The sequence below is a fragment of the Cydia strobilella genome, chromosome 6, assembly GCF_947568885.1.
Source record: "Cydia strobilella chromosome 6, ilCydStro3.1, whole genome shotgun sequence".
Lineage (NCBI taxonomy): Eukaryota > Metazoa > Arthropoda > Insecta > Lepidoptera > Tortricidae > Cydia > Cydia strobilella.
In genome coordinates this window covers 21341926-21365516 of record NC_086046.1, presented here as the reverse complement: position 1 = coordinate 21365516, position 23591 = coordinate 21341926, and the positions used below count along the sequence as shown (strand labels likewise).

The 23591-nt window shown below is 38.9% G+C and overlaps 1 protein-coding gene across 3 annotated transcripts; it reads right to left on the bottom strand.

The window, feature by feature from the left end:
• Positions 1 to 1246: 1246 nt before the first annotated feature.
• On the bottom strand, positions 1247 to 23028 carry LOC134742276 (uncharacterized). Of its 3 annotated transcripts, none has more exons than XM_063675323.1 (7): positions 22559 to 23028; positions 21364 to 21609; positions 20548 to 20661; positions 6122 to 6345; positions 4445 to 4533; positions 2888 to 3135; positions 1247 to 2717 (listed from the first exon to the last, which is right to left on the bottom strand). In XM_063675323.1, exons 1-7 carry the CDS (start codon positions 22694 to 22696, stop codon positions 2622 to 2624), a joined length of 1155 nt encoding a protein of 384 aa, XP_063531393.1. In that variant the 5' UTR covers positions 22697 to 23028; the 3' UTR covers positions 1247 to 2621. The 3 variants fall into 3 exon arrangements, with proteins under 3 accessions (XP_063531393.1, XP_063531394.1, XP_063531396.1); XM_063675324.1 differs by having other exon boundaries at positions 21364 to 21594; XM_063675326.1 differs by having other exon boundaries at positions 1247 to 3135.
• Positions 23029 to 23591: the final 563 nt, after the last annotated feature.

Below are 23591 nucleotides of genomic sequence, written 5' to 3'. Positions count from 1 at the left end.
TTTTCAAAGACGCGTGTGTGACGCGGGCCCAAAATACGGTTCGTTTTGCTTTTGGGTAAAAAGTTTCAACGAAGGGCGCCAAAACCCGATTTCGCTCCACCCTGATCAAGGCCTCGGGCCGGCACTGAGTATCCGGTATGAAATCCGTTTTCTTGGTAACTCCAGAGACATTTTGAGTAACGCAAGACACACTCAAAACTGTCGGTCAAATAGTTGATTCGCCCATTTGACCGTCTTGTTTTCTAGAACTTTCCTGACCAATCTAGTCTTAACTCCCTACAATATAAACTCTCCTGATTAGTATTGTATCGTTCACACAGTTAACTGACCTTTCGAGAAACTTATTGCAACGAGATAAGTTCAGTTAAGTGTTGCTGTTAGTACAAAAAATTAACTAATGAAGAATTATCACTTCAAGAATAGACGCCAGTATAGGGCTGCGTTTCCACCAGAAATGTCAGAGAGATGAATTAAGAAACAATAAACTATTATCCACTAGAGCTGCTCTGAGCGAGGATAGGTATTTGAAATTTTTTTATGAAATAGGAGGCAAACGAGCAGACGGATCACCTGATGGTAAGCGATTACCGCCGCCCATGGACACCCTGACACATGATTCTAGTGGCTCGTAACAAACACATCTCTCGCTACGCATCCACGCATATTTCTGGTGGAAACGCAGTCTAAAAGGAGCTTTCTCTAAACCCTCCCGTTGACGCCGTACACTATATAAAGAGATAATAATATTTTCTATATAACGGCTGTCTGTCTAATCTTCGGCGCTACTTTTGAAATTTCAATTACGAATCATATATTATTTATTTATTCTTTAATTTTTTGCACGGGGGATATGCGGGTAATGAGGGCTATCGTTTTTTTGCTCACCAGTTGGCGCTTCTGTTGATGGTGGTCCAAATGACTAAAGAACAGCTGTCAGTCATTGAAGTGACAAGTGACATTTGACATTTCGAACTATGGAAAAGACCACCATCTACACTAGCGCCCCTAGCGGCGAATTCATACGCGTTAGCCCTCATTACCCCAACGCAGGTAATAATATTTGACTGTATTTACCTTTCTAAATGCCATGAAAGAGAGACCTTACAACGACAAAAGCCATTTGGACAGTAGAAACTTCAGAAAATGTAATCCAAAAGTGTTTGAGATAAGACTTGTTCTTTGGCTCTGATTACCCGAAGTGCGGGGTAATGGGAGCAAATTCCATTTTTTTGTTTTACATGTCTAACCGATGATGATGATTTTATTTTTGTGTTTTTTTTTCTGATTATGAGTAGCCAGATAAGCAACGCTTTCGTCCATAATTAAAACATTTTTTAATTATAACAAATATAAAAAAGCACTAACACGCTAGTATTATAACTTTTATAATATAAATATGTTATAAAAGTTATTAATAAATATACTTAATAGGCTCCAATTCCCCCACGCTTCCCTACTAAATTTTACCTACTATTATAAACATTTGCGAAAATTGTAATTAATCTTGTAATTGTATCAAATTGTAAATCAAATTGTGACTATATAACACTGAAAATTATTTTCACATGTCTATCTTGAATCTCTTGACTGAATGTATAATGGGGAAGCAATGTATTTATGCTGTACTCCCTTTTCGGCGAAAATTGTATTGCCGAATTTCACTTGGCAACCAACTTTTCGCCAAAGTTTCATTTGACAAACCAATGGTTAACCAAATAATTATTTCGCAACCATTTCATTTCCCAACCCCATAGTTGGGAAATGAAAATGACGCACTGGGTTGGGTTAGGTTAGGTTGGATTATGTAAAGTTGGGAAATGAAATTCGGCCAAATGAAACTTTGGCGAAAAGTTGGTTGCCAAGTGAAATTCTGCAATACAATTTTCGGCGAAAAGGCAGAGAACCGTATTTATATTAAGATTTTATGTTAACATACGTTCATTGTGAATAAACGCTCTCATTCATTCATTCATAATATTATTATTGCTATTATAATATGATAATGTGATGTTGTACGTAGGTATAGTATGGCGTCAGGGGGAGAATTTCCCCTAAAACCGATGTTTTATGGACATCCTTGAGATCCTATGTATTAAAAGTCTTAAATAATTCACTGTTCAGCTACATTTGTACTTGTAGCCGTCGCTACCATGGCTTTCTCGGTATGTAGCGAAAATTCTTCATAACGCGACGCGACTTCTATAGCAGTATTCTGACATTAGCAGCTCCGATGTATTGGGGTTCTTTAATTAACACTTTGACTACCAAGAAAGCGCCTGGCAGGCACTCGTGAACTTTGCTCAGATGCCGGACAACCCGCCCGGCGGGTTGTTTTATACGCAGCTATAGACGACCGGTTTCTGGGGTATTGTTCAAAATTTTGCCCGGTTGCGAAAGTGTTAAGCAATGCAAAATTCTAACATTAGCTAAGTTTCTAGTGTGGTTTAGCAAACTTCATACGAGAATTAGCTCATTTCTGCTTCAGGCCACAGCTCCAAATCATTAGGTTTTTATTTTAATTTGCTAAGTTCCTAGTTTGGTTGCAGTAAGCTCACTTGCCTCTCACTATAATCAATTCTTGCATTTAACATAGCATTCTTCTGGAGCGCCAATGCCCCGCGTTAGCTCGGTTCTATCCAGGCCACAGCTTCAATATAAACTAAGCATTGATAATTGCATTGACGTACATAATTTCCCAACTGTTGCGGCAAGCTAACCTGCCTCTCACTACGGTCTGACCTCTTCCGTAGCATTCTTCTGTGACGCCAACGTCCTACAAAAATCAACTTCGTCCCATCTTCAGGCCACAGTTCCTAATTAATAAAGGTTTTCTAACTCAGCAATGATACTTAGCATTGACATTTTATGATTGTTGTGGCAAGCTAACCTGCCGCTCACTCCGGTCCGTCCTCGCGTCCTCTGTGGCATTCTTCTGTAACGCCGCCAGCGCCCTGCTCGCGCGCGCCGGCTCCTCCCGCCGCCACGCCGCGGGCCCCCGCGGGGCGTACGAGCTCTCCTCGAAGCCCGAGCGGAGCCCGAGGATGATGCTGAGGGCCGAGGCGTCTTGCCCGTGGCAGCCCGAGTAGCGGTATTGCGGCTTCTTGTCGAAACGGCAACCGCCTGCTGCTTGGGCACCTGTGACAAATTCTATTGTCATGAAATAATGTGAGCACGAGGTCGTATTGGCAGGGTCGCCATGTGATGTAAAATCGTGAGAGAAACGACTTTGAGTATAGATGAATTCTATAAAAATTTACACAATGGGCTTCATAAATTAAGTAGGAATTTGAGTTTTCTTGTGAGTAATTAACTACTGACGTTTGAAACAAGATTGATCACTATAAAGTTACATGACTGAAAGGTCAAACGGCGTGTTTGGACCACTGTAGGTCACTACCCGTTCAAAGTTGTAAGTACTTAACTTTCCTGCTACCCAAAGGTTGTCTGGAAGAGATCGCTTTTTAGCGACAAGACCGCCTGTTATTTATTTTATTTTATTTTATTTATTAGGAAAACTTACAGCTGAAGTAACACGTTAGGTAATACAAATACAAATACAAATAATTTATTGAAAAAAGTATTGTACAGAGGTTCATCTTAAAGACTAAGAGTTGTTAGTAGAGGAAAGTGGTTTACGAATGCCTGAACTAGGAGTTCCTGTGTTTCAGGCAGCGAAGGACAAAATTAATCAATTTTTAATTATTCACTTAATTATAAATTAATAGTAGTACTTACACAATAGAAGTCTTATCGCCTTAACAAAATGGGTCTTAAGTATTAAATTTCAAAGTACACAATCATGTTACGACTATTAGTAGGTTCTCTGTATCATCGTACGTCATATTTTGGAGGGCGCGTCGTAGAGTATTCTTACAACAACATAGAAGCAGTGAGCCAATTACAAGTTTCCACAGATAGAAACTGCGTAAAGTGCATGGTGTGCGAAATTACAACTAATAATACTTACTAACTTATAAATATACTTTACTTATCTTACTAGAGAGGGAAAATTGGTTTAAACAGTTAACAAGAAGAACAAAAGAGAGAAAAAAGAACAGGATAGAGATACAATGTTGAGTTAACACTTTTTCCACTGTTAACACTTAACAGTGGGAAAAGTCCTGAGTCATTAGCTTACGTATCGAACTAAAGCTATCGCAGAACAGATCGATGAGATCATGATGTTTGCAAAGCTGATTGAAAGACTTACCAGCTCTTAGAAGGAAGGAGTTTTACCTATTACTATCTAGTTATTACCTAGTACTAAGCTTGTACTTCGCTCTCTGCGTATTTTTTAACTTTATGGTGCACAATAAAGAATATTTACTTACTTAACAGTACCAGAACTGGGAATTCCCGGTACTCGCCAAACAAATACAGCACCGGGAGGCCGTATATCGTTGTGACATGTTTGACGTTCGGTTACCAGTGAACGTATACGTACCTATAGGCATGATGCAGTCCTGCGTGAGCGCGCACTGCACCCACGGCCGCATCACCTCCTTCACCGCCGGCGTGTCCGCTACCAACAACCTGCAACCAAAAGAATATTGATTTAGATTTGCCTTTGAAAATTTAATGAAGAAAATGTAATACAACTAGAGACTCGCCCCGGCTCCGGCTTCGCACTGGTTACAAAAAAACCTTCAGATTGTATACACCTAGGTCTTCCTTAAGAATCACTCTATTTATATAGATTAAAACCGCATGAAAAACAGTTCAAGAGGTTTTGAGTTTATCGCGAACATAATTACATACTGTCGGGCAACGCGCATGTAACTCCTCTGGAGTTGCAGGCGTACATAGGCTACGGAGACTGCTTAACATCAGGCGGGACGTATGCTTGTTTGCCACCGACGTAGTATAAAAATATATAAAAGGTATAACAGTTTATTAGTTCACCTCCCCATAATAACCAAGATAACCAATTAGGATGCATTTTCGATTCCTTATCTTAGTCACAAAGACAATGGACGGCAATAAACTTTACCTGAGATAACCTTTTTATTCAACACCCACAACTTTAAGTGCCATGCTATTGGTCATCACTTTTATGATATAGCCTGACCGTCTGCAAGACGTTTAAACGATATTTGCCCTTAAGGCGGTTCACCGGGAATGTCCCCGATTGTATATACAGACAGACGCAGCGGGGCTTTTTTTTTTAAGGCTACTAAGTGTCCCACTGCTGGGCAAAGACCTCTCTCCTTGATTTCCACGACTCCCGATTTGGTGTTTCCTCCGGCCAGTTGTTCAGGAAGCTGTCCAGGTCATCCCGCCATCTCCGTTTGGGCCTGCCCCGTCCACGCCCCTCTACCGGCATCCACTTGGTTGCTAAGCTAGCCCACCTCTCCGGATGCATGCGGTAGACGTGACCGGCCCAGTCCCATTTATTTGAGCCTAGCGGTTTTCTCGCCTGTTTTATTTATTTATTCAAAATTTAAATCAGGCAACGAGGTCCATATTACAAATATCTTACAGACTAACATACATATGTATTTTATAAACTTAAAACTAAACACTATTTATGCGACAAACCGGCGTGGCTCCGTTGAATCGGCTGCTCTTGTGTGTACTGTGTAGTGATATATGAAACAGGATAAATTTATCATTTAGGTATCAGGAATGGATACTATAATCCATTTTTTTCTACTGATCAATAGGTCTACTAATTACATATTGGTGCCGTGACCAGGATATCTCGTTGTGTCTTTAAAAGTTATCAAAAGTAGACGATGAGCATAGTATGTATAAGCGGCATTAACAAGCCGTAAGAATTGTAGCATAGAAAGTCACCTAGCGCCGCGCCGCGTTTAGGTAAGGTAATGAAACATTCCAAAATGCAAAGCTGGCAAAACCAGCGACGATAGCATGAGGCGAACATGACAGCTACAACTCAGCGATGATGAGTGTGATATTAGTTTACCTTGTGAGCTCTTGCATCTGCACAAAAAAGGCATCTAGAGCTGCAATCAGATAGTGAAACATTCGCGGATGAGTAAATGACGTAACCGCGTCGAGGGGACGCCAGAACGCCAGTGTGCTGCTCGCGACCATAATGCAGTGAGAGAGGCTGGTGAGCCCGTCCAGCGTCAAGATGGTGTGAGAGATATTGACATACCTTGTGAGTTCGAGCATCTGCACGAAGAGGAAGTCGTCTAGCGCCGCGTTTAAGTAATGAAACATGCGCGGATGAGTGAATGACGTCACAGCGGCGCGGCGAGGGTACGCCAGAACACCAGAGTGTGCCGCTCGCGTCCATAATGCAGTGAGAGAGGCTGGCGATCCCGTCCAGCGTTGGTTAGGTTCCGCGAAGATGACGCCGCCTACGCGGGATAACGCGTGCTGTGGACAATAGTAATACTGTTAGAAACGGCAAAAATCGTAGGTTCACACCTCGGTCGATCAGAGAAATCGTTTTCAAATAAAATGCAAAATGATCCTTATTATACACAGACAAGACGACAACAGGACATTTTCATATCAACATCGGTAAAGCCTGCCTGCAAATTAAAAATTGCAGATCAAACATATCGATTTCTCATATAAATAATTATACCCTGTTTTATTCTTAAATCCTAAATAACACTACAGGTAAAAATTGCAGCGCATATGCAAGCTTAGGTATTGATGACGTTGACGACTATATAAGTAGTGTTAACGTTTATTTACAATGTGTTGGCATTTGTGTGTGGGCGAATCAACTTTGAGAGCGACATCAACCTGACATTTAAATTTCAAACGAAAATTTAATTTATAAATAATATATTACTTTAATATAATTTTATGTTATACGAAAACAAGCGACTTTCCCTCTAATAGACCTAAAATATAGACAAATATTAAATTGGAAACGAATTCTTAGTAACTCCAGACAATTTTGGTAACGCTAGAGACGTGAAAAGTTTCGTCTAAAAGTTTATTCGTCCCCTTATTTAAATCGAAAATACTAGTTGGATTAACACTTAATGTCCAAAACAAGGATTATCATTACAGGATAACCTAAGTTCAGCGAATACCATACAAGCAACTAGCTGGCTATTACAAATATTGGATACCAGAAATGTGACTAAAATAGTAAATGAAACGAGATTTTTGTATGTATGTAAACACTTTATCCATACTAATATTATAAATGCGAAAGTCTGTCTGTCTGTCTGTCTGTGTGTTCCCTCTTCACGCTTAAACCGCTGAATCGATTTAGATGAAATTTGGTATAAAGATAGGTTGAGTCCCTGAGAAGGACATAGGATAGTTTTTATCCCGAAAATCATCCCTTAAGAAAGTAAAAAGCGGGGTGGAATTGAGATAATTAATGAAGTGTCTGCTAATTTGTGTGCATAATATGCTCAAATTGAATAATTGCTATAAGACTTTCTCCAGGCGCTATTCTTACTCTAGCTGGGGTTACTAAGTCCACGCAGACGAAGTCGCGGGCAAAAGCTAGTTGTACATAAGACAGATTACAAACACAATAAAAGAACAAAAATATATACAATGTACAAAGGCGGACTTATCCCTATAAGGGATGATTTTTACCAGGAGTGGTAAAAAATAAAAGATTGTACAGTCACCATCAGATATATCGGAGCGGCCGAGGTGTTCACAATATCTGAACACGCACTCTAACGTCCAGACAATAAAGGCGTGTTCAGATATTTGTGAGCGCCTTAGCCGCTCCGATATATCTGATGGCGACTGTAACTCATCAAGATATATAGGTATTTTTTAAAGATTAACAGTTTAGTTTTTCTCACGCACAGTGTACAGCAGACTACTTTTACTTAGTAAGCTGATGCAAATAAAATGAACCTTGCAACCTGCAATTTACATAAACTTGAAGGTTGGCTGATGGCTCATTGCAACTACAAAGACGATATTGATTTCTAATTCCACTTAGAGGTACAATTGCTGACACCGGAAATAGTGTAAAAATAAGGTTGCATACAACTTCTCAAAAATATGTCCCATAATTCTTAATTCGCCGACATAAGGGCTATGGGCCATAATATATTTTTGAATAACATTTGTGTGCATCCATATTTGTGTCGTTTTCAAGTAGAAGGTACCACATTGTCGGTTGCCATAAGGACACTGACAGGTTATTTGTATAAATATATAAGCAAATTTCATCCTTATGGTAAGCGAAAATGTGGTACCTTTTGCTTCAGAATGTCACATTTTTACACTTGACTGCACTAAAGTATTTGCAACAAGACTGTTAAGAGACTGACGTCACACGGTTTAAAAGTAAACAGTGTCGTCTCGTCGTCCATCAGCCTTGGGCGCTCCGATTAATGAGCGGAACGATAAATAACGAAGCGCAAGGGCGTAGCCAGCCAGTGAACTAGGGAGGGGGGAGGGCAAGTTGAATCACCGGAGGCCTAGGGGGGGCAGAGGCCGCAGAGGGGCATACCTTCCCTTAGGAAGGTGCTCTTACCTGCCTAAGTAAAAGACATTTAGGGCTCATTGAGATGGCGCAAGTTCCGGAGTCGGGCTAAAGGCTAAACCATGGTCAATCTCGAGGACTCGGAAGGACTGAGCAAAATGTTATTCAGCGTTACGAAAAGAGAGCATAACAAGACTACGGGGAGAATCAAAAATTGATGAATGATACTTTTTAGGGTTCCGTACCCAATGGGTAAAAACAGGACCCTATTACTAAGACTCCGCTGTCCGTCTGTCTGTCAGCAGGCTGTATCTCGTGATAGCTAGACAGTTGAAATTTTCACAGATGATGTATTTCTGTTGCCGCTATAACAACAAATACTATAAAAAGTACGGAACCCTCGGTGGGCGAGTCCGACTCGCACTTGGCTGGGTTTTTTTTCAATAAGTAAGTGATCAGCGTAGGCAATAGAGGCCGGCAACTCCAGGGCGACCACCAATCACCAATCAATGTTTGTGTTTCATTGCAGGACCGTATCGTAAGACCTACTCATACTCAGGCGGCCTAAGCTATTACATTTATAACAGGCTACTACTTAATATAAATATGTAGAAGAAGAGGCTACTTGCATTTTTAAGTAGGACAAACGTCAAGTCAACGACGTCAACGTCACTTCACTTGTTTAAAATTTTTATTGGAACAAATTAAATAAAAATATAGTAACAAAACTTATAAACTAAACGTAACTAAAATATACTACCTATCCTAAACCTTAACTAAAATAAAAATTCACCCCTCGGTAAGGTGCCGTAGATGCTGGCAGCATTACCCCGCTGAATTGCAATACTAATGCGCTGTGCGAGGAAGCTGCCAGCCCTACGGTCCCCAGTCACATCCACCAGCCTCTTTGATAATGCTCCGAAAAAATTCAGGGCAGAAGAAGAGGTGCTACGTGAAAACAAAATAATCGGTTTATACCTAGTTTTTTAAACGTTTAACATGTTCAGTTGCCTTCCAGTAAACTTCATTAACGGCAATGACGTGCCGATAATAACATAGCACAACCACGCAGTTATGCACACTCCACTTTGGCTTACTTTGAAACAAAAGAACAATCGTGTTCTCCTACTTTAGACCGAAGTTAGACGAGTTTAGGTTCAAAATGTTTAAGCTTCTGTACATAGATTTACAGTTCTTTGCTTATAAAGTTGTTTGCGTCAAATGTCATTACTGACGATTACTGCAGTAGAAAGTGTCGATAATTATTAGGTAAGAATCATGCCGAGTTTAGGGCGTATCGACTGCCCTAGTTATACAAGGCATGTGACGAAATCACGAAACATTTACCCACGACGACGTGACGAAGACATGTGCTTTTAAGGCACAGACTAATACATCTGTTTAGCCATTTTTTGAGGCGCTAGAAGCACTACTGACAGTGGCGGATTTGCCCTAAGGCCCACCCTAGGGCGGCAGTCTATTGGGTGTGGCCTGTAACAGGAGAAAAAAAAAACTGTATCAAAGTCTGGAGCATCGTCGCAAGGTTGCCAGCCTGTCGATCTTTTATATGATACATTTCGGAGAGTGTGCCGAGGAACTGCACAACCTTATTCCTCCGTCCCATTTTCACCATCGGACCACAAGACAAACGGCACTCCGGCATCGCTTCATAGTAGAAACTCCAAAATACGCACGAAGCGTTTTGTCACATTTCTTATGCGAACTGCCAAGGAGTGGAACGCCCTGCCCGAGTCTGTGTTTCCGCATGAGTACAATCTGGGGCTTTTCTAGGCAAGAGTTAATAGGTATCTCATAGGTAAGCGTGCTCCACCGTAGACCACATCAGCACTTACTATCAGGTGGGATCGTGGTCAAACTCCTGCCTATTTTTATTAAATTTAAAAGTCTGTACTCTTAAAACTGACAAGTATTTGATCAGCAACTTTTAGAAATAACTTGTGTTTAGATTTTTAGTACAATTTAACAAAATTCGCAATACATACATTACTATTATTAGGGACGTACAGACTAGTCGCCGACTAGTCGGGAAAGCCGACTATCCAGCCACATTTGTAGTCGGCGATTAGTCGGCGACTAGTCGGCAAAAAAGACCGATTAGTCGGCACTTTATAAGTGTCAGAAAAACAGGATAAAATGAAAATTTCCAATATCAATATTTATTATTTACCATATGCTTTAAGTCTATTTTACTCAAAAACTTATTTAGGGGGCATACGAAAACTTTTGTTCAAGCATATAATTGACCTGGAGTTTTCCTCTACAGGTCGCATTTCTCTCAACCGATTTTCGTGTAATTTTGTGGTCAGGTTAAATAGTTATTTTTAGGGTTCCGTACCCAAAGGGTAGACTCCTCTGTCCGTCTGTCTGTCACTAGGCTCTATCTCATCAACCGTGATAGCTAGACCGTTGAAATTTTCACAGATGATGTATTTCTGTTGCCGCTATAACAATAAATACTAAAAAGTACGGAACACTCGGTGCGTGAGTCCGACTCGCTTGGCCGGTTTTTTAAAATTCATTTTTTAAATTATTTTTAATGGCGGAGCCATGAAGATACGCGAGATTCACCATGTGGGTCTTTTACAAATAGTCTTATGTTGCTGCTGGGGATAGGTTCTTGATTGGCGACTACCTACGTAGGTGAGCGAAACGTAGCCTTGGAAATGCTCCCAACAAGGTGTATTCATGGTCTGGTCAGGATGGCAAATAAAAAAAACGTTGAAATTGAATTAGAATCCCTGTGGCTAGGCTTTTGAACCTGCAGAGAGCACCTTTTAGCAAAGCTATTATGATGAATAGCGCAACTGAAGGACCAAAACGAATGTTTGTCAAGTGTCAATTCTGAAAATAATGATCTGGCCGACTAGCCGACTAGTCGGCCGACTAATCGGCCATTAGAGCGCCGATTAGTCGGCTAGTCGGCCAAATCAATAGTCGGTACATCACTAATTATTATTTTTTCATCACACTCGCTCAGTAAATGTGGAATTGCACGCAGGCTTAGCGGGAACTATAGAAAAAGCGTTTTCCCTAGGGAGTTATGAAGTGTCTAGTATTATAATTAACAGTTTTTTATCTTTATACTTCATTTTTGTATCGCAAGTGTGATGAAAAACATTGTGTGTAACTCGGGGCGTAATAATATTGCAAACTCGAGTCTATAAATCGCTCCGGCAAACCGTCGCGATTTAACTATTTTTTCGTTTGCAATATTTAACTTACGCCCCATGTTGCACAACGTACTATTAAAATCGTTGAATAAATGCTGGTCAGTTTGAGGAGTACGGAGTACACTTTAGTACGGAGTAGTGCTCCTGTTATAGATAAAATGTTCTCTACTGAGCTCGTTCACTTACCTGTACTAACAGTAACAATAGCATTCTGTTAAACAAAAGCCATTATTTCTTTTATGTGAGCGCGTGGCCATTGTGTGTGAGCCTCGGGCACAAAGGCCACGCGCTCACACAAAAGAAATAATGGCTTTTGTTTAACAGAATGCCATTGTTAGTACAGGTAAGTGAACGAGCTCAGTAGAGAAAATTTTATCTATACAGGCCACACCCCGTATGACAGGGTCTTATGGAACTTTCAATTGGAGAAGAGAAAGCGCCCTTATCGTTTGCCCTTGCCATAGTCTCACTTTTCATTTTTGCCTACTTTTTTTATGATATTGGAGGCAAACGAGCAGACGGATCACCTGATGGTAAGCGATTACCGCCGCCCATGGACCCCTGCAACACCAGAGGGGTTGTAAGTGCGTTGCCGTCCTTTAAGATGGGAGTACGCTCTTTTCTTGAAGGTTTAAAGGTCGTATCGGTCCGGAAATACCGCAGGCGACTACTAAAAAGTCCCAAGTACCATGTGAAAACGGTAAGCGGCTGGTTGTCCCCACCAAAGCTTGGTGGGCCACAAAGATCCCGGTTAAATTACGTAGGTAATTCTTAGTGTGTTATCAGCATAGAGTAACTTATACTAGAGCGGTACTGTCATAGTAAATTTTGTAACCCCAGTAAATTCACTGCCATCTGTCGACACACTTTAAAACTAAAAATAAATATTAATAAAAATACGATAAAATGTATTTAAATATGGATAAATGATTTTTTTTATTTGCATTAATTATTTTTATGATTTTGACCCATATTCTTTCACTGATATGCGTTAAAATTATAAATAACAAACGAAACCGTCAACGCCCTCTATACGAGTGTAGGCCAAAACTAGTGGCGCCCTCTGATCGAGAATCAAATTTTCGTGATTTTCGAGGCACGTTTTTTCCTTAGACTGTATCCATCTATTACGGAGTTATATCTATCTTTGGTTATCAGTAACGTTAAACTTCGTCGCATTGCGTATGTTTTGTCCCTCAAGGGCGCACACGTGTTGCATTGCAACACTATGATAGGAATACATATAGGTATGTACTTGTTTTTAGGTGATGCGTCACCGGAATACGTAGGTATTTAACGATGGTCATTTTTAGGGTTTCTTAGCCAAATGGCAAAAAACGGAACCCTTATAGATTCGTCATGTCTGTCTGTCTGTCTGTCCGTCCGTCCGTATGTCACAGCCACTTTTCTCTGAAACTATAAGAACTATACCAAAGATAGATATAACTCCGTAATAGATGGATACAGTCTAAGGAAAAAACGTGCCTCGAAAATCAAGAAAATTTGATTCTCGTTCAGAGGGCGCTACTAGTTTTGGCCTACAGTCGTATAGATGGCGTTGACGGTTTCGTTTGTTATTTAACAATTTTAACGCATATCAGTGAAAGAACATGGGTCAAAATCATAAAAATAATTAATGCAAATAAAAAAAATCATTTATCTATATTTAAATACATTCTATCGTATTTTTATAAATCTTCATTTTTAGTTTTAAAGTGTGTCGACAGATGGCAGTGAATTTACTGGGGTTACAAAATTTACTATGACAGTAACGCTCCAGTATCAGTTACTCTTTGACTATACTGTTGAAACTTGGTAAGTAGATGTATTCTGTGAACCGCATTAAGATTTTCACACAAACATAGAAAAAAAAAACAATAAATTTTGGGAGTTCACCATACTTGGAACTGAAACAAAAAAAAATTTTTCATCAAACCCATACGTGTGGGGTATCTATGGATAGGTCTTCAAAAATGATATTGAGGTTTCTAATATCATTTTTTTCTAAACTGAGTAGTTTGCGCGAGAGACACTTCCAAAGTGGTTAAATGTGTGTCCCCTGCCCCTGTAACTTCTAAAATAAGAGAATGATAAAACTGAAAAAAATATATGATGTACATTACCATACAAACTTCCACCGAAAATTGGTTTGAACGAGATCTAGTAAGTAGTTTTTTTTAATACGTCATAAATCGTAAACCGCAATTTACCTTTCACTCACGTTTCACATAAAAAATATATTGTTAAAATTATGTAATGTACGGAACCTTCGGTGCGCGAGTCCGACTCGCACTTGGCCGGTTTTTGTGACAAGTTTCACGTAGACATCGTAGATAGTTGATACCAGCGAATAGTTAGAAACGTTATCTTTAGTACAGTCGCAATCAGATATATCGGAGCGGTCAAGGTGCTCACAAATATCTGAACACGCCTCTATTGTCATGGTGTTAGAGTGCGTGTTCAGATATTTTTCCCCTCGCTAGCTCGGAAAGCCGTCTTTTATCCTTTAAAACAAGCGGAGAAAAACGCATTTTATCCACTAGTGGGGAAAGTAATTTGACCTTGGATGGAGCGTGTTTAAGTAGCTTGACAGATAACAAAACGTAAAACGCTCATAATAATGATTCGTTCGATATTAATTATTATTAAATAAATGGTTTGAGAATTTAATAAAAAATACCAGATTTAGCTGTATTTAATGATTTTAAGTCATAAACCTTAAAACTCCATAATAAACGTTTGTTTTTTAATAATTATGTTAAATATAATTCTGAACGCACAAGTTAAGTCGATGCAATTTCAAAGCGCATCATTGATTTCATACGTCAGAAATGTCAACATACGTAAAAGTACAGAATTTCCAGTTTTTTGTTATAATATCGTAAAAAAATGAGTTATTCCAGTTGATGAAGATGATCTAACGCCTGTGGATGTTGCACTTTCCTCGCTATAGTGAGGGGAAAAGTTTTGTGTTACACACGGGTGCAAATGTATTTTACTTCTCGTGTGTTAAAACACTCGCTACGCTCAGGATTCTATTTTAGAACCACTCGCTTCGCTCGTGGTTCAACTATGGAATCCTTTCGCTTACTCGTGTTTCAATTCCACACTCGCGGGTAAAATACAACTTTGCACCCTTGTATAACAAATAACTATTGAGCAACTCGGCCGCTCCGATATATCTGATGGCGACTGTACCTAAACGCGTACATAATCTATGTAATCTCTGTACACACTAATCACACGAGTATTTGTTTAGGTCTTATCTCTTTTCAGTGGGGTTTACATAGTATAACGACTATAGGTACCTAATAGGTAAAGGCCTATCTATGTTTGAATACCTTATCGCCTATGTGTCATCGTAAAATGTGCCATTTTCAACCAAAAGGGTACTTATTGTCGGTTGTCAATAAGGCGCTATTTCCATAGACCTTCAATTTGAAATCAACCTTATCGACTAGCGATAATGTGGTACCTTTTTGTTGTAAACGTCACATTTATTGACTCAACCAATGTGTCAAATACTTACCTTACGCCATTTCTCATAAAACATCTTTTGTTAATTGTAAATTCTTGGTGTCGGCATTAGTTTCTGCAAAAGCTATTTCTATCATCTTTAGGGTTCCGTACCCAAAGGGTAAAAACGGGACCCTATTACTAAGACTCCGCTGTCCGTCTGTCACCAGGCTGTATCTCATGAACCGTGATAGCTAGACAATTGAAATTTTAACAGATGATGTATTTCTGTTTCCGCTATAACAACAAATACTAAAAAGTACGGAAACCTCGGTGCGCTTTTTCATTCTAAACCCTTGTTACTTAACTGTGATTCGCCGATTATTTACTGTTCGGAGCTAAGCAGTTGAGTTAAATACCACCGGTATTATTATAAAGAATTTGTGTCAGAAAATTATTATGCGAACAGAAAGTATTCAGTAATATAAGGCACACAAAACAGGGGACATAACAGAAATAAGTTTCAAAATATTTACACGCAGCAGCTATTTCAGTTTGATAAGCCAAATATTTTGAACAACAATGCCTAAGAGGCCAGTTTGAAATGGAAGCTAGTTTAGCAATTCACAATACTTATCGTCTTGCTATAGCTAGTTCAATATACGGTCAAGGAATTTAATTTCAGTACCATTTCGTACCTTGTCACAGTGACAATAGTATGAGGTCTCTAGCGACTTTCAGCGCCTGGGCGCGCGCCCGCGGCCTGACTACGCGGATGTCGGATCCTACATCCGATATTGGATCGGACAATGTGGAAACGCTCTAAGGCGTGTAAACAAAAGGAAGCAATGGAAAAAATCGCACGCTTCGGTAGCTCAGTTGGTTAAGAGCGATTGCATCGGTGTTCAAATCGGCATGCACGTTCAAATCTTGTCCGAAACGGTGAAATTTGATATTTTGCCCTTTAATTTTTTTTACTTTAATTCCATTGAGGTTAAATTAAAAAAAAATATCCTTTCTTAGTGGAGCTGGACAATATTTGAAGAATATAATATTTAACATTTCAAGGTCCTACCTACCTTCAATGGTTTTGTTTTTTTGACAAGCTGTGCGTTTTCTGTCAGAAGGTCTACCGTAATATGAGTAAAGTCAATATTGTATTTGTGGCTATAAGTGTGTGTGGTATTTGTGTGTGGTGGTAAGTGTGGCTGGCCGTCACATTGGGCCCATATGGCTACCATCAGTTTGACAGACATAAACGCTATCGAGAACGTATCTTACTTTCTATGCATCTCGCTCGTACTCGCATACTAGTGCGAGCGAGATGTATGGAAAGTAAATTACGTAGACATTAGCGTATATGTCAGTTTTGACACTGTCAGTGACTCATGGTACGGGTACTGTTCAGATTTCATTAGTGTTTATTGTGAGTTCATACATTTGCCACTAAGTGCAAGTAGCCAATGTATGAACTCGCAGTAAACACTAATCAATGTGTAATCCGGCCCAAATGTGAAGGCCAGCCACACTTATCCCTGCCACACTTAACTTACTCGTATAGATAGACCTTATCAATAAAAAAAAATTTCGTCATATGCCTCTCTAATCTATCGCTCGAATATGCAAGAGCGATAGAGGCCGAGATTCTCAGTAGATTGTATAGATAGATTTAGATCGAGAGATGGTAGTTTTTGTGAATATAGACACTCAGTCTGCCACGCGAAGGTCGTAATGTAATTAATGAGACCAAAACGGAACCTAATTGTCAATGCGTGACACCCAGCCGTAGAATCGCCGTGGTAGACGATAATATACCTTATGTCGAGGCAATAAGATACAGACTTGTTGGAAACATGTGCGCTGACGACAGACAACATTATTTTATCATTAAAATTTCACATGTTTGTCAATCAAAGTTTAGGAACAGAAATAAAGTGGGTTCCTTTATAACCGTCCAAAGAACTTATATATAAGGTATTATCGTCCACGACAAGTCCTCGATTCCACGTGAAAATTCGTAAACCTTAATTTTATTTTAATGACACAAGATGGCCTCTTGTCGAAATATGACGATGACACAGTAGGCTACTGAATTCGAGTGTTATGTTTATAGGTACATCGGAACAGCTCGAAGTGGAGTGGCGGGATCATATTGTTGCTGTTTCTTATCTAAGTGAGGCTTGTAAGCCTAATGTCAGTAGCACGTTAGTAGGTGTTATATAATAGATTCACAAAATGGCTAAAATGTTATTTAATAAATAGACACTATTACTCCTTGCAGGAATACTTCGAGAAATTATAATTTCTTAGCTTCCGAATTATCGAATTATTAGTTATAAAAATTGAATATTATTATCGTAAACTTAGGCTAAATGTATTACTTAGTGTAATAATTAGGTTTTGCATTCATTAATTACATCACACGTTTAGGAGAAGAATGTTGTAAAAAACAGGAGGCGGGAGTCACAAACTTTGTGACGCTACTTTAAATATTTATTCTCTTAGTTATTCTCTTTATTTTTATATAAAGGTAAATAAACAAACATTCATTAATTTCAGTTTATAATGTAAATAAGCGTTGATGTTAATCAGTCTAGTAGCCCGGCATTTAGAATATTTGACATTTCTGAAAAGTGAACTATAAGCTCTCTGTCTCAAGGTTGCTTTTGTAAAAATACAAGGTTCAAACTTCAAAAGTTTGCCAAGTCCACATTTTTGAAAAGTGAACTTTACGCACTATGTGTCAAGGTTGCTTTTGCAAAAATACGAGGTGAGTCAGGCGTGGTGTGAAGGTCATTTGGTTACAATAGATTTTATAAATGTTCCCAAGCCGTAGCACGGTCGCAGTTTTATCACAGATTAATAAATAGTTACTACGTAACAGATACATCATTCCATACTAAAGCGAAAATACCTACGCTATAATAGCCTACAAAATCTTAATAATAATACCTGCTGCTCAGGACGAGAAGAAATGTACCATAAGTACGCGCACAAAGAGTCGACACTGCCTTGCTCGCCGTGCGAGCCACGTGCCAACGCGTCATCGTAAGAATGCGCTAGGGTTGTACTGTTAGTTATGTTATTATTGTAATAAAACGAATGTTGCGAATCAACCATATTTTTTATTAGTCAATCAAATATAAAAACAACCTGACTCAAAAAACTCCTTAATTAACGATTTACCTTCTTATGTTCAAAGAAATAAATGGTGACAAAATTCATAAAGATAGATTTAAAACACTACTCACCTTCCTTCGTCTCTCGGAAATGAAAAAAACGACAAATTTTCCTTTGTTTTTTAACTTTTACACCCATCTACTGCACAATAATTACGTGGTTTCGGCATTTCGAAGCGTAGGCGCGGGAAACGTGCGGTGCGAGCGCTCAGGCGTGCGTTCGGCGGCCCTCTGTCGGTTGTATCGTCGACGATACTCCGAGCGGTAGGCATATAGCGCGAGGCCTTGAGCGAGTGAAGGAGGCCTGGTTTTATCACCGGTCACCATGCCTGTCACGTTCTAACAAGTACGTAAGTGCGACAGTGACAGGCGATAAAAATGGAACCATGCTCCCACCGCTGCCCACACACTCGCAGCAACACTTAACTAATCATCGATGGACCTTATATACTTGCAATAACGTTCACGTTTTGTCTGTCAACAATGTGGAAGATGGTTCTTACTTGCTGTATTGTTTAGTTAGTTAATCAACTAATTTAGTGAAGACCAAGTGAGAATGATTATAAGTACAGTCAGGAGGTGTTCACAATATCTGAACACGCACTCTAACGCCTTGACAATAGAGGCGTGTTCAGATATTTGTGAGAGCCTTGACCGCTCAGATATATCTGATGGCGACTGTACATGTGCAGTGGCACTTAGTAGTTAATCGGTTGAGGTAAATTAGTCAAAAAACCCCTGCGCTGAACGACTGCCGCTTTCCGGCTCTGTCGAGCAGAAATATAGTATAATTCATAATTCAAACCTGACCCAGTAAATAAGAAAGCCTCAGATCTCATGTAATGTACACTTCATCTATGACATTTCTTACTTTACTGCCTATACGTGATTATAGGGCACTTTCTATTTCATATTTTTGACATGAAGTTTGAATTGAATTGAAAATATTTATTTTAGGCACAGAACAGAACCCATATAGTGTTAGTACACAAATTATAATATGCTACCTATATCTAAGTTAGTGTGTACAATGTGTAGTAAAACAATAAATACCTAAAAACTAATTAACACTAATTATTTCGATGATGCGCTGGGCTCATGCACTTGGTTCCAACGCCTCATCATTGGGTAGTCCACTCTGACGACAAATGCGCCAGAAATGAGTTTAATGCACCAGCATGTCTTTGTATAAATACCTATTATAATTACGAAATTTAACCCATGTGGTTAACCACACTGATACATGTATAGCAATGAATTTTTAACGATTGTAAAGTAACCACTTGTTATTTTATAGCGTTGATAACAACGACAGATACGCAATGCACTTCATGTGTCATAAACACAGTTAGTACTTACGAGTACATGCACTTTTTTAATAGAACTCAAATAAATATGACTAATGTTTTAAATCTTATCATATTGCAACAGTGTTTATGAATAGTTAATTATGTCTGCATGTAGTAGTAGTAGTAGTAAATCACTTTATTGTACAAAACAAAAATTGATAACATGAAATTCATATAAATTTAGGTACAAAGGCGAGCTTATCCCTATGTCTTCTTTTTATTTATATTCTATGTTGTATCATTGCATTCATGTATTTTCATTTGTATTTCAATCAAATGTCTGACTATACCAAATTAATTTTGTATCAAGCAGAAACGTCTGTGAGCGATGCTTAGTTTAATTAATACTTAGCTTAGAAATAAATTAAAAGTGGAAAGTGGAATAAATTAAAAGTGGGTGCCTTGGGTTGGGAACATTGGATCACTAGTACAGTTTTTTTTTAGAATAATTCATTTATTATTTATTTATTTATTTAATCTTTATTGCACAAAAGAAATACTTATCGTACAAAAGGTGGACTTAATGCCAAAAGCATTCTCTACCAGTCAACCTTAGGGCAAAGCAGAGAGATTGTGGGCGGTGCTACTACAACTAACAAAATATAATACGCAAAGCTAAATTAAAATTTAATATATAGGTACATATGCAAGACCATCATAACACATATACAATATATATAATACATATACATATACCTAATATATACAATATAATATATAAATTATAAAACTAAAACTATTTATTCATGGCAAACTACATTTCATACTTAAACGTATTACAAAGAAAAAGTATATTTAAAACAAAAAGTAGGTGTCTAGGTGCGACTAAAGAGCAATTGTACAATTTAAGCTCTTTAATTTTGTTATGCCTATAACCTATCCGGAGTTATAATATCATTGATGAGATGAGAGAGAGAAATGTTGTCCACCGTGAAGATTCGGTATTCTCATAAGAGGGAGTGTTTAACCTAATATAGACTGACCTGTATGATGAGCGGACGATATGCTGTGATGCTCTCGTCACTCACGTGGGAAGGAAAAGTCTCCAGGTCGAAGTCGATGACTGCACAGCGCGAGGAGTTGCAGTAGCTCGACACCTGCAGACGATCGTACATTTAAGTTACAAATTTAAAGAAAGGAATACAAGTTCTTTCCCTCTTTTGTGTGTAACACAAGAGAGAAAGAATGAAGATATAACTTTAAATTTGAAGTTCGTTTTAAGTAAGTAAGTAACTTATGATAAATGTAGTAAGATATGTTAAATGTTAGGGTGCGCAGTGGCGGATTAGCCACGGGCCCCGCGCGTTTTGGGGTCAACCATTGTGGCCGTAAAAAACCTAAGTTTCACTTAGTTCACTTCGTCCGACAAAATTAAAACAAAATCCATGGGCCCCATAATAGAATTTGCTACAGGCCCCGCGCTGGCTTAATCCGGCAATGAGGGTGCGTCCAGAACAAGCGTATGCGTCGCTAGTACGCACGCATGTTTCGCTCGCATAAATCGCAGTTGCGCAGTGCTTTCTCGTTTGATCTGAAAGCACCTTTAGCTAATTGACCATGAGAAGCGAGGGATTGACCACATTTCACCCAAGTATATTAGTCGTCTTTTGACCTTATATCCCTATTAGTCCCAAACCAAATATTTGTTAGATAATATTTTGAGTATGTTGATCCAATTTTGATGAAATTTTACAGAAACTTGAGGGTGGGTTTCTCAAGAGACTGCTATTAATGTTATTCAAATGGATATTCGGATATTCCATAATTAAGTAAGTCAGATCAGTAGTAAAGTTACTCACCACAGCCAATGAGTTGGGTTTTAATCCTAAATTGTACAGTAGTACAGTGTACGGCAGCCTCGCCGCAGCCCTTACAAAGCTCACAGCCATGGCAGGGTCGTCCCGGACATGTGTCACTATTACCGGCACTGTCGTGTTGTGCCAGGTTTCCACATGCCCTGAGAGACCCAGGATCTTGAGGTAGCGCTCCTCTTCAACCAAGTGGTTCTCTTCCACATCTCGAAGGTTGTCCTGTGGGGAAACAACCTGCTGCATTGTAAGAGAGTTCTCTGTATTATAGAAGACATTTTATAATTATAAACATAATGCCAGCATCACACTTCGCTGTATTTGGCAAATATTCGTGTTGCATCCCTTTTGTTTTGTATGTCAAAGGAAAGAGATGCAACAGTTGCAACACGAATATTTGCCAATTAAGGCGAAGTGTGGTGCCAGCTTCAGGATTGTGTCAAAATCTTTGTGTTGTCATTTCAATTAACTAATCAAATGTTGGTAAACTCAACATCAAACTTTCACTCAGTTTTTAGGGTTCCGTAAAGGGTAAAAACAGGACCCTATTACTAAGACTCTGCTGTCCGTCTGTCTGTCACCAGGCTGTGTCTCATGAACTGTGATAGCTAGACAGTTGAAATTTTCACAGATGATGTATTATGTTGCCGCTATAACAATGAATACTAAGAACAAAATAAAATAAATATTGAAGTGGGGCTCCCACTTACAGGAGTGACAATATAATTAAATGCAAATTTTGAGTTATTGCCCCATGTTGGCTGGTGGAAAGACTTTTAAGCAATGATTTTGAATGATAAAAATTTATAGTGTTCATTTTGATTTAATTTGTAATTACATTTAGTATTTTCCTTGCATTGGTGGTGAAAAATTTTGTTTCACTTGGTAGGACAGTTTGTATAACATAACCCTTGTAACCTTCGAGAAGATCAAGATTCCACTTCATACCACTTGCTACACTCATGGTTAAATTTTGGAATAGTCAAAAGTCAAGTCAAAATATTCTTTATTCAAATAGGCCTAGCAACAAACACTTAAATTGTCAAGTTTTACAAATATTACCTTAATCTAAATATCAGAGCAATTTATTGATCTTAAATCTTTGGCTCCAAACAACAATTATTTTTGTCTATTATTTTTTCTTTGTTTAATGTTCATTTCAAGTTTAGTCAGCTACATGTAGTACCTGGAAGTCCTTGATGTGCTGGTGCGTCTGCGACACAATATTCTGGATGGACTGCGGCTGCTGCGAGTGGAATACTATCAGGAACAGACTAGTCGCGAACACCGACGTCGAGAACAGCAGGAAACTCTTAGTCTTCATCTTGGCCGCTCATTCTACCACTCCCCGGCATTTCCACGAGATCCTTTCCTGCACGAACAACGGCCCACTCATCACAGGCACTCCTTCATCCTCAAACCACCTCTCAAGTTTGAACTTCTTTGAAAAATAAATCAATATCACTGACAGCCGCTTCCCCGCTCATTTATTTGACAAACTACACAGTCTACACACAATGCACCTCGTATTAAAAGCCAAAATTAGGAACATTAAAACTGTTCACAGCCTTAACCGACTATATATCGTATTGCATATCATATTGTTTTTTATAATATTTTTTTGCAATTGGCAGACGACTCCTTCTGCAACGGCAAAAAAAGACGACTGAATGACTGAACTGAATTGACTGATTGATTTGATATTTGATGCTGAATGAATGAATGAATAATATTGTACAGTTTAATGGTTATAACACACCATCGCACCGTACCAAGGTCATTGTGCGACGCACCCATAAGTAAGAGCGAGGAAGAGATATCGCTTTCTCTCACTTATTGATGCGTCGCACAATGACCTTGGTGCGGTGCGATAATATGTTACTAGGGTGGCTATTAGGGTGGTATTCCACCTGTCTCACTCTCTTTCTCTCTCTCATTAAGCTAAATGTGAGACGCAAATACACATTGGACCAAGGAATTGGACAGGTGGAATACCATCCTTACACCAACTCATCAACTATACTTCAAACTCATATTGGAACAGAAATTAGAAGAGATTTTAACCGAAAAACGTAGTGATTAATTATATTTAATATATTTTGGATGGCGTATAAACGTAAAACCCAAAAAATGGATATGTGATATGATACGTTTTCAAGTTCCGATTATAACTAATCATCAGTTTGCTTCTAAACGCACTTTGTGATAATCGGATTGCG

What these genes read in the sequence shown, in the direction of transcription:
- LOC134742276 (XM_063675323.1), bottom strand. Translation starts at nt 22,696, where the DNA reads ATGAAGACTAAGAGTTTCCTGCTGTTCTCGACGTCGGTGTTCGCGACT. An exon ending in CAGATGCTCGAACTCACAAG is followed by an intron (nt 4,534 to 6,121) that starts GTATGTCAATAT and finishes TTTTGGTTGCAG; the next exon opens with GTTGTTGGTAGCGGACACGC. An exon ending in CGGACCGGAGTGAGCGGCAG is followed by an intron (nt 2,718 to 2,887) that starts GTTAGCTTGCCA and finishes AGTGAGAGGCAG; the next exon opens with GTTAGCTTGCCGCAACAGTT.